Source organism: Pangasianodon hypophthalmus, chromosome 28 (genome assembly GCF_027358585.1).
Source record: "Pangasianodon hypophthalmus isolate fPanHyp1 chromosome 28, fPanHyp1.pri, whole genome shotgun sequence".
Lineage (NCBI taxonomy): Eukaryota > Metazoa > Chordata > Actinopteri > Siluriformes > Pangasiidae > Pangasianodon > Pangasianodon hypophthalmus.
The window spans coordinates 16,084,249-16,096,748 of NC_069737.1; the positions used below are offsets into that span (position 1 = coordinate 16,084,249).

A 12,500-nucleotide genomic window follows, 5' to 3' on the forward strand; every position below is an offset into this window, starting at 1 on the left:
CATGCATAAATTATTTAAAAAACATATTTAATGTCATATGTATTTAAACTTTTTATAAACTCAATAATATATAAAATTAAATGGACAATCCATGGACCAAAAGTAGTAATATTAGTAGTAAAAACAGTGAAACATTATACCTGGGGAAAAAATAGAAAATATAATTTTAATTTCAGAACAAAATATAACAAAAATATAACAAAATATTCTTGACATTTTCAAATTACAAAATGTACTCAGTTTAGGATTATTGCATGATGCAGCTTTATTTGAAAAAGAAAAAAAAAGCTAAGGTGTTCATTGATGTTTGGCAGAAAATTATATTTTTATTTAATTTGGGATTTCGTGTAAAGATAATTTAGAAAAGAAAGAGAAATCTTCTAGAGAGCAACAGAAATCAGGATAATTATTCTAATTATGTTCAGTTACAGTAATGTTCTCTATAAGTGTGGTCATTGTTCAAAAAGGGTTAAAATACTGTAAATATTGTTAAACTAATCATTACTATTTTCAGTAAAGACTAAAACACTGACTATAGAAATACAGAATTTAGTACCAACACCAGATGGCAGAGTTCCTTTATTATAAACAGAGGAGAATATTAAGGCTTTAATAAAAACATGAATTAACATTTTAAAACCAATGAATAGTTACACAACTGCTAATTAATATTTAAATGAGTGTAATTCGTAACAGTGCTAATTATTACTTATAGAAGATGATAAATAATTAATAGTCAATGCTGCTTAGGACAATAGTTAATATTTAGAGATGATAAATAACTAATAAAATAAGATTATAACAAAGTTAAGATAAAGGAAAATGAATTATATAACACTGCTATATAAGGCACTCGGGCGAGTTTATATCAGTGTTAATTAATTTTTTAATTTTAATATATATTATTTAGAAAAGAATTTTTAACAACAGCATGGCAGTTGGTTATTAATAAAAATCTTTTTCTGTGGAATTCTTTAAAAAATAAATTTCATAATTTCGTAATGTTTCTGAAAGCTGTTTCGCAATGGCATGCAATTTTATTATTCCTTATTATTATTTATTATTTGGCTATTGTAAAATGGTGGTCGTTGTTCCAGGCTAATCTGAATATTAAACAGCAGTGTTTAAACACACACTTGAATGATAATTCACATTGTTATATGAATTAGTGCAATGCATTTCAATATTAATTGCAATACGGTATGAAGGCATTCACTATTATGACCACTATTATCAGTGTTTTATCTAGCAATAGTAATTGACGAATATCTGCATCATAATAAATAAATAATTACACCAAACTAGAACACGACCTTAAGTACTTCCTGTTTGTAACACAATAATGCAATAGCTTTATATATGCTAGATTATAGATGTGAGTCAATCACACACACACACACGCTGAAATATCTGCTGAACTCGATGTGATAATCAGTGAACTCATAATGTTACACCACTTCAGCCGTATCTGATATCAATCAGCTCGCCGACACACATTGCCCTTTATTTCTACTCTTCCCTGTCTCTGCTGATAAAGATATAAAGTGTGAGTGCGTGAGTATGTGAGTGTGTAGAATAAACAGCAGTAGTGAAGAATTATGAATTATTAACTCAGGTCAGTTGAGCCAGTGCTTTAAGCACCAGTCACTGATTTTATTCGCTGATTAGGTCCATCTCGTCCTCCTTTATAGCATGTTTGAACATTCCTATACGTAGCTGCACGTATGTGTGTTATAAGAAGTGGAGGGGAGAGGGATTATGGGTAAATGTAGCTCACAGAGGCACACAGACGAGTCTCGTATAGCATTGGGCTTCGGACCTGAACCATGTTTATTTATTTATTTATTTATTGCACTTCAAATGAGCTCAGCTATTTCAACATTAATATGTTGTTTCTATGTCAGTTAGTCAAACTCTACATTTTATGTATTCAAGCAACAGCCGTGTTTAAAAGTGCATTTATTTCTCCTGACTGCGCTTAAAGACAGTCTTTCTTTTATTTTCTATCTTTTTAATTGTTTTTATATTTGTTCATTTTATTTGTAAAGCACTTTGAATTGTCCTGCGTATGAAACATACACTATTTAAATAAATCTATTATAAATTAATTATTAATTATATAAAACGGAGGTCTAGTGATCACAGGATGTATGATTCTCCATAAATGACTGTGAGGATCATATCATAGCTCCATCTGAAACTTAGACATTATTGCGATGTCAGTCTGAAACCCCCTTAAAAAGGCCTCATGCCGATCATTTTGTCAGCTACTTGTTTATTGTCAGTCCCCTTAAAAATGTCCTTTCCCCGCCCCCTTTTTAGGCTACACATTTAAGATTTTTCTGTAAGTGAAATTTGTGGAAAAATAAATGAAAAAAAAAAATCGAATCCACATTAATCACATGGTTTGGTGAGCAGTTGAACATGAGGCAGTCGACTGATGTGTTAATCAATAACAGTGACCTAAAACACCCCAGATTTACAATGTGTGTGTGTGTGTGTGTGTGTGTGAGACACAGTCATAGTACTAAAGAGTTAGCAAATAATTCTGGAGTTAACGTTACACAACACATGTACTATTGAAGCCATGAAATAAAGCAGTTTCATTAATATTTCCTCACACGTATCTTCATCAGGCCCGCAGACGGAAACTAGCCAGTAGGTAAAACCTACCAAGTCAACATCAACATCAGCTATAGCCATGTTTTTATTTTTTATTATCATATGTACTGTCCATGTAAAAAAAAAAACTAATAAACAACAATACCAATAATCAGGAGGTTTAATATTTTAATAATATGCAGAATGGTTAAACACTTAACCAATTTATTCAGAGGTTTCTACAACTCAGGACTGAAGTCATTATTAAACATCAGATTTCAACATAAACCTTCCTAATTATAAATTATAAAATAATTATATAATTATTTTATATATTACTTTATATAATTATATATATATTTATATATAATTTATATAATAAAATAATTATAAAACATACTTTCCATTTCCAAAATAGTATTTGTCTTGGTAGTAGTAATAGTAATTGGTAAATTATATATATATAAGACATATAAAATATAAATAGCATTCAGAAATTTCATTTTTGCTCTTGGTCCTTGATCCAGTCAAGCTCGATATGTTATAATAATGATAATATTCTATAATACTATAATCAGGTTGTAATAACTATATAATACATGTGTTATAAATGAGTAATAGTACATTAATAACTGATTCTATAATGCTGTCACATTAAGAATAACTGTAGTGAGTGGGCCTTTAACATTTTCTCCTCTCTCATTAGCTGGGTTATTGTGTATCTCCATCCCGCAATTCTTCCTCCCTATTGGCTCCGCCTCCTTGTCGCCCCCGGTAACCTGGCAGCATTTGCAGCAGCAGCAGCAGCGTGCAGTCATGGCCGTGATTTTTCGGTCCCAGGGTTCGAGAGATCGAGCCCACAGAGGCAGGAAGTCCCACGAGCGCAGACAGGAAGGAAGTCTGTCTGGAAAGTGCGACTGCAGGAAGTTGATGGCGAGGACGAAGACGATGAGGAGGACCACGGGGACAAGGACGCCGAGGAGAGCGGGAAGGCCGGCCAGAGACAGACCGAACACCAGCAGAGGGATGAAGAAGAAGCAGAGCAGCACGTAGAACACTGCGAACCAGCGATACTGCGCAGTCACATGACCCAGAGACTTCGCCATGATGATGGGGATGCGCATGAACGGTAGTATGTACCACAGCGCGATGCCAGAGATGTTGAAGAACAGATGGACCAGAGCGATCTGAAGCAGTGAGAACAGGAACAAAAACTTTGGATTTGTAGCTAGCTAACATTGGCATGGCTGGAGAAAAAAAAATCAATATTCACATCTTTGCATGAAGAAATGTAATTTATCTTTGGGATCCTTTAATATTTGCCCCGCCTCCTATATATTTCGAGTTTTAGAGTCCTCCTTTTTTGGTGTAAATAATTGTAAAATACTGGTAACTTTATTTCTACTGATGGGAGGGGCACAAACTTTTGCATTCAATGCTAAGGAGCGATTATTTCTTTATCTATTTTCCACTAGTAAGTTACCGAGGCTGGTTTCGAGACCAGAACAATTCTGTGCTTCCCACCAGGTTCCTTACTGGAAACAGGACGTTTCATCGCCACGACAACAGCTTGAGCGACACCGACATTTATGAGATTTCTGTTAAAATAGCGTGATCAGTTCGAGGGGTTTTAAAGGTTATTGTTGAAAATGAAGCAGGAACAATATCAAAGATTCAAAGATTAAAAAACAACCATTTCACTAGAAACTGCAACAAAATAAAAGCTAATATAAGTGCTAATGCTAGCAAAATCTCTTCTGATACAATGAACAAGAAAAAGGAAGAAAGAAAGTGTTTTTGTTTGGTTTTGTTTTGCATGTAATCGTCGTCTATGGAGCTGCATCTGAGAGTAAAGCACTCAACAAGCAGCGCTTTTTGAACACACCACAATCTTAACAGTTGATAGAAGGGATAATTAGAGGATAAGTAGCTAAATGTAAGATATAGCATAAGTGTGTGTGTGTGTGTGTGTGTGTGTGTGTGTCTAACCTGTAGCGAGTTAGTTAGCGTTTCTCCCGGACTGGCCAGAGCCGCTAGTACAGCTGTAGACGTGGTGCCGATGTTGGAACCCAGAGACAGCGGGTACGCTCTCTCAATGCTAATCACCCCGAGACCTACACACACACACACACACACACCAAATAGAAATAAAGTTAGCTACATTTTAGTCACATTTAGCTAGAACTCAGAAATGCTTAGCATCCCTGAACCTCTAGAGTTTAGGTTAGCACGCTAATAAGCTGGTTTATGTATAACTTTATTTATCTCATATGCTAATTAATATAGTAGCTAGCAGTGAATTAGCTACTAAATATGCTACAATAGCACAAGTCTGTTATATTGTCTTCACTTTCACCTGTATAAACTTCCTGATAAAGACAGATGAAGTTCATGAACCTTAGCTTAAGTAATAAATGAATGAACTGTACTCTGAGTGCTCTGTACAAACGCTATCTCCATCTGTTACTGATATGATAATGTGTTAAAACAACAACCATAAATACGTTGTTTGTGCCAGGATTAATGACACAGGAAGGACATTGTAGATTTAACACTTTTGGAAGAGAAAATTAATCGAGTGTTAGCACCTGAATGAAATATAGAAAATATACAAAAAAGGAAAATTACCCAGATAAACTCTGCCTCTATCTCAAACCTAAATAAGAAAGAAATTTTGGATTCCAACATATAACTGTCATACAGATGGCTGGATGGAGAGACTGACCTACGAGAGGCGTGATGGCGGAGGTGAAAACCGAGCTGCTCTGTACGATGAAGGTCATTCCTGCTCCCACCATGATGGCGAGGTAACCGGTCACCCAACTGAACGGAAACGGAAAATCTGCTCACAAAAAAAAAAAAAAACAATTTGACAGTTAAACTAAAAATATAGATAGTTAAAAAAAAAAAGAAAAGAAAAGGCTCAGGTGTACGCACCCAAATGTTGATGTTTTGCAAAATGGCAGAAGCTGTGTGTGTGAATTCAGTTAACTGTCAAAGCTAAGTGTAAATTTGACGTCTTTCTTAGTAATTTAACGACAGTTCTGAGGTAAATGTTGACATTTTTGACAATTCCATCTCATTTCTGAGTAATTTAACGACACGTCTGAGGCAAATGTTGACGTTTCTGACAATTCCGTCTCATTTCTTAGTAATTTAACGACACGTCTGAGGCAAATGTTGAGGTTTCTGACAATTCCGTCTCATTTCTTAGTAATTTAACGACACTTCTGAGGTAAATGTTGACGTTTCCGACAATTCTGTCTCATTTCTTAGTAATTCTATGACACGTCTGAGGTAAATGTTGACATTTCCAACAATTCCGTCTCATTTCTTAGTAATTTTATGACACGTCTGAGGTAAATGTTGACATTTCTGACAATTCTGTCTCATTTCTTAGTAATTTAATGATACATCTGAGGTAAATGTTGACGTATCTGACCATTATATCTCATTTCTGCTGTCACTGTGTCTTTACATTGTCCGTATTAGATTTACCAGCTATGAGCTAGCATAAAACAACACAAAGGAGTCTTAGCAACGGTAGTCACATATTTTAATTTAACCACTTGAACAGTAAGTGTTTTTCAATATTGTGAACACTGTGGTAGTTAGCAGTTTGATGCTACAGCGTCATTTTAGTCATGTAAAGTTTTTTATAAAGTAGTTTACCAACACTTCTGAGGGAAATGTTGACGTTCCTGATGGTTTTGTCTCCTTTCTACTTTCATCATGTCTTTAAATTGCCAATATAAAAGAATGGTTATGTGCTAGCATACCACAAAATACCTCAGATTAGTCTTTTGACATTGACGTTGTACGTTTCTCAGTTGCCTAGCAACAGTGTACATACGGTATAATATCAATTATTATTAAATCTCTGGGGTACAAATAGAAGACCGATTTCAAACATGTATAAAGAAAATGTATAAGGAATAATAACAGATGGACAGATTGTTGGCCTGAGACCTGTGTTGATGATCTTCTTGATGACGGAAGCCACCTGACCCCTCAGCATGGAGTTGAGCAGTTTGACGATGAGGATGAGGCAGATACAGAGCACCAGGAGAGACGCAGCGAGCAGGATCAGTCCCACCGCCAGGTCCGGCAGCGTCGTGTTCACGAAAATATGACCACCTACAGCCGCAGACAGACGAACAGCGAGACAGGTACTGACAAAGGAGCATCGTGGTCAAGCACAGACTCACCCTAAATTCTGACATCAGATGCTGGAAGACAAACACTGTACACTCTACACTGTAAAAAAAAATGATCATAACTATCCTATCATAATTTGTTTTATTTTTAAAACCTTTTTAATGTCTTTTAAATTATGCTTCATTTTAATCCTTTCCTGCATAAATTATTTTTTAAAAATAGGCATATTTAGATGTTTTATATTACTTTAAATTGCACCTAATATGATTTCTAAATATCACTTATGGTAAAAAGAAAAAAAAAATTATACCCGAAATTAATAGATCAATATTTTTGACATACAAAATTCTCACAGTTCAAGACTATTGTATGAGGCAAAAAAAGAGAAAAACTATTTTTTTTTTTTTAAAAAAAAAAGCTAACGTGTTTGAAGATAAACAAAAGTGTTTAAAGCCAAAGTTTTTAATTTTAATTTGGGATTTTGTGTAGAAAAGACTTTGCTAATGGCAAATAGTCTAAAAAGCAACAGAAATCAGGATAATGTTTTATGTTAAATTACATTAATTAATTAAATTACATTATATTAAATTAGATTAATTACGAAAGAGATTTGGAGATTATTTCCTTCTTATTCTCCTGTCTGTAAATGTGTGTGTGAAAGGGGTAAGATTTGGGAATAAACCAAATATAAGCAATAAACCTGTAATTTGTAGTTCTAGAACAAAAGCAGCAGTTCTAGATTGCGTTCTAGAAACTTCACAAGTGGTCTGTGTGTCATTTCACATTCTAGAACTCTCTGCAGTTACTGAATGAATGTACCTGTTCTAGAATGTGCTCTAGAATATTCAAGTTTTTGTCCGTCTGTTAGCTCACATTCTAGAACCCTCGGCCGTTTGAGCATGTGATCTGTGCATGATCTCACATTCTAGCGCAGATGTTTGTATTTCGTTCCAGAGGCGTTCTCAGCGTAGAATAAGTTTGACACTCACATTTCTGAATGTTGACGGTTTCAGAGACGTTCCTCCACTCCCAGCAGGGGGCGCCGCTGCAGTTCACTACAGTCACGTTCTGCAGAGACTGCAAATGAAAAACTATCAGACAACTGACATCTTTCATACCATCCAGTCTGTAGTTTTAGCCTCTAGCAGGTGCTGAAGCGTACGTAGAAAAACAACGTATACGTTACGATACGTATACGTTATACGAATTTGTATTTTGCCCTTTTCTTAGTGTTTTTACGGCAGGCATTTCGACTCTAACAATTATGCTATTATGCGGAAATAATATAAATGCTATGTCTGTATAAATGCTTTTATAAATCTGAAATTAATAACTAGATTAATGTAAACGTTGCATAGTTAGGAAATCTTCTTGTATTTTTTCAACGTTGAGGTTTTAGAAAGACGTACCGTGTTTGTAGATGTTCGACACCATGTCTTGATGAGACTCTTATTCCTGGCATCTGGGTCTCCGGTGGCAATTCCGCTGATGACCGACTCGTCCAACTGCAACAGGAACAGCGAGACAGATACATGTCTATGTTTTCGACTTGAGTCTGAACTAGTTTTGGTCTCAATATTTATATAATAATAATGTAATAATGAGGTCCGGTCTGAATAATTTCCATACTCGAGTATTGGTTTGTTTAACCACAGCATATATATCGCACCATCTCACGCAATATGTCTTTGCTACATGTTAAAAGTAGTATGTTATTAACTTTCTGTTTGTGTTTTAATAAAATTTTAAAAGCATTCATATTTTTGCGTATTGGTTTCTTATGCCCGGCTGATTTCAGTTCATTTGTGCTAATCAAAGCTAGTATATTATCGCCCCCTACTGGATAAATTTTGCACTGCTAATCAAACTTTGCTAAGTTTTTAATTGACTTCTATGATGGAGTTCCTCATTTTTATAACTTTTACCATAAATGATTAGAAATGTAAACAGTATTTGCGAGTGGACATCGCTGTACACCATCACCCCATCAATATACACACTCACAGCAGACGCACTCGTACCTCGATGATGGAGTGTGTGAGCGGGTCGGTGATGACGTTGAGCAGGGCGGGGGCGTTGTCTCCGCTCTCGATGTGGAAGGACGAGACGATGAGCTCGGTGAGGCGGTACAGGTATCCGGTGGCCACCTCAAGCGGCAGCAGCACCAACACCGACAGCCAGTTAAAGAAATCGTGCACCGTCGCACCGGCAAACGCCCTACGAACAAAAGACTCTCAGAAATGTCACAAAAATCCCACCTTTAGGAAAACATGGCATAAAATATGACAATAATAAAATTTACTGCCTTTTTTTTAATCTGCCAACAAGACTAATTTGATTTTATATAATAGCTAGCTAATTAACATAAGATAGAACTACTGTAGAGGTAACAATAACATTAGCTAGGCGAGAAATTTAACATATAGGTGCGACATGCTCAGATAACACTGTAATTAAGCGCAATATTTTATGGTAAGAATGAGATGCAATGATTTAATAGAGTTTGCGATTAGCTAATTAGTTGATATTGATTTAGGCTCCTCCCTCTTTAACCCTGGGACACTTAACACTTAGCAAATTCAGGATTTTTCTCAGTTGTAGTATTAGCAAAGTTACTGCAGACTTTGAATAGACTGAAACGGCAAATTGTTTTTTCAGCTCAGTTCTGATTGGTTAAAGTTACACATAAAGGGGCGTGGTTAACACTAGCGGCTTTAATTACATCAATGTATTCACTTTTACTCTCTAATTTCTAACTTTCAGGCATCAAATCTGGGTCATTAAAGTTCTGATTCCAGATGATTAGCCATGATACAGCTAGTTTTAGAATGTGAGAAGTTCTCTTATGGAGAAGCGTCTCACCTGCGGAACTTGTTCCTGTCTCCAGCCTGTGTCATGGCCACCACCGTGTTTGTCACCGACGTCCCGATGTTAGTGCCCATGATGATCGGGACGGCCGTGGAGACCTGCAGCACTGAAGAAATAGTAGGGTTTCATTATGTTCTTCATCACTGTTACCATCATCATCATCATGATCATGTGACTCACATCCAGAGGACACCATGCTGACCACGATGGACGACGAGGTGCTGGAGCTCTGGACGAGCAGAGTGACGAGGACGCCGATCACCAGGCCGGCCAGAGGGTTCGACAGCACCTGGTTCTCCTGGAAGATATCTCCAGCGGCTTTACCTAACACACACGCACAAACACAAACACACTTAATATTAAACATTTAAGTGTGTTTATTAGAGACTGAAGCTTAGCGCTAAAGCCTCTGCGTACCTCCAACAAGCTGAAATGCCGAGCTGAGGACATCCAGAGAGCAGACGAATGTGTAGAGCAAACCCAAGAGCAGCACCAACCTCCCCACCGACACAAACACCCGAAACACTTTCCCTTTACTGTCCAGATCTGACACAGAGAGAGAAGAAGAGAGGGTAGAGAGAGAGAGAGAGGAAGAGAGAGAGACAATGAGAGTGAGGACCAGAGAGAGAGACAGGAAGAGAGAGAGAGTGAGAAAGAGATATAGAGGAAGAGAGAGAGAGAGAGAGAGAGAGAGAAATAAACTCCTCTGTCCTGAAGATGTTGGAAAATGTAAAGTTCCAGCTTTACCTCCGACTGTTACAAAGCCCTGACACTGGAGACTCCTTCCATGAATGTTATATAAACACATTTCTTCTTACAGAAAACTTCACCTTATAAACGATTACACACGTTTTTATTCTGTTTATTATCAGTGGAGCGTCTGCTGAACACGTCCCTGTGAAAGAGCTGTTACTATAGAAACCGTAACGTATTAGAACAAGCACATTAATATAAACCTGCACTACTGTCAGAGCTGCTGTTATAGAGAATTAATCAACTTCATAACGTCACAGACTTCAGCAGTGCAGGTGAAGAGCATCATGAGGAGGTGTTTTTATTCTCCGATATCAGGATGTTTAAACTCCACACCTGCCCATCTGACCCCTGTGTCCTTTAAATCAACCACGTCCCAGACGTCTTCATCCATCCTCACATCATCACAGATCAGAGCAACGGTGGAGACGGCAGGAGGGATACACACTGAGCTGTCCTTCATAACTGAGAGAGAGAGAGAGAGAGAGAGAGAGAGAGAGAGAAAATCCAACATAAAAATGCAACGTATAAATGTCGAGAGGATGAGAGGATGGACAGATAGATGGATGAACAAATAAGTGAGTGGATGAGTGGATGGATGGATGAGTAGACTTGTAAACAGAAGAAGAAGAGAGAGAAACAGAGAGAGAGAGAGAGAGAGAGAGAGAGAGAGAAAATCCAACATAAAAATGCAACGTATAAATGTTGAGAGGATGAGAGGATAGACAGATAGATGATGAATGAATAAGAAGAAGAAGAGAGAGAAACACACACACACACACACGCACAGATCCTACCAGGAAGTCCATCTGATAGCTCCTCGAGTGAACTTTCCTTGAAATCTTGGAAAGGTGCCACCATCTGAACACACACACACACACACACACACACACACACACACTGTAATCAGTTGTGTATTTCAGGTCGTTGTGATTAGATCAGAGAAAGATCTGTTAAAGAGCATGATTAGATCTTCAGCGTGATGAAACACGACACGCTGCTTCCATCAGAACTGCATGCGAAAGTATGTGCACCCCTACTCACAGAACACCTACGTTACTAATTTTTGATAATAGATTAATAATTATATCTGAATTATACACACTGAATTAAATCATCACTAATAAAAGTGTTGAACAAATTCAAACTGTTTTTAGATTTTAAATTCTTAAACGTGTTCCTGATGACGTCTCAGCCAGGTGTGTTTAACCCTCGCTGGTGTGTGTTTGAGGACTCACCTTCATGTGTGTGTGTACGGTGAGATCGTCACTTGTCTGAAAGTGCAGAACACTTCTGGAATTCCGGTGTGTATCCACACTGAGCGTGTGTGAGAGAGGATAAACACACACACACACACACCTGTGCAGGTAAGCACACACTCGCAGCTGTGGGAAGTCTCTCCGGAGAGTGTGTGTGTGTGAGTGTGTTTTATAGCATGTCAGCGATGAGTCTGTGTGATGCTGATCACGATGATGACAAAGTACAGTGTGTGTGTGTGTGTGTGTGTGTGTGTGTGTGTTCTGAATCTAGGGCACTAATCAATTTTTCTGATCACATGATTCATTAAAGCACAGATCACTAACTAAATATAAAAAACCAAGCATAATGGAAATCTCCATTAGTCTGTCTACACACACACACACACACACACAGAGCTTGTGAATGGAAAATGGAGTCACTACAGGAGGTTATTTGTAGCTGATCGATGCTTTAATCGGATGATTTCGGTTATTGGGTCAGTTTAATTCTTTCTTAGTTTTCTTTCCTTTCTTTCATCCCTTCGTCACTTTTAGCCCCTTGCAGTCACGCTGTTTTTCAGGAAATGCTAATCTAGCTAGTTATTTAGCAGTGTGTGTGTCACTGTTATAGCAAATTACAGTAAAGAATGAGCTGTTACTATAGAAACGATAACATATTTGAAAGAGTGCATTAATATAAACCTGTGATTTGCAGCTGCACTACTGTCAGAGCTGCTGTTATAGAGAATTAATCAACACCTTCTGACCAATCAGAATGCAGAACTCAGCAACACTGTAGGATAAATAACATTATCTGGCTGGATTTACTGCACATTCACCTGTGTGTGGACTTAACTGTGATATGTCATGAATGAGAAAAAA

The 12,500-nt window shown here is 37.1% G+C and overlaps 1 protein-coding gene across 1 annotated transcript; it reads right to left on the minus strand.

The window, feature by feature from the left end:
* Nucleotides 1-2,786: 2,786 nt before the first annotated feature.
* slc34a2a (solute carrier family 34 member 2a) lies at nt 2,787-11,805 on the minus strand. Its single transcript, XM_026948110.3, has 13 exons — nt 11,619-11,805; nt 11,178-11,241; nt 10,717-10,845; nt 10,045-10,173; nt 9,808-9,951; nt 9,622-9,733; nt 8,781-8,976; nt 8,169-8,264; nt 7,749-7,836; nt 6,571-6,738; nt 5,327-5,443; nt 4,591-4,715; nt 2,787-3,788 (listed from the first exon to the last, which is right to left on the minus strand). Exons 1-13 carry the CDS (start codon nt 11,622-11,624, stop codon nt 3,240-3,242), a joined length of 1,923 nt encoding a protein of 640 aa, XP_026803911.3. The 5' UTR covers nt 11,625-11,805; the 3' UTR covers nt 2,787-3,239.
* Nucleotides 11,806-12,500: the final 695 nt, after the last annotated feature.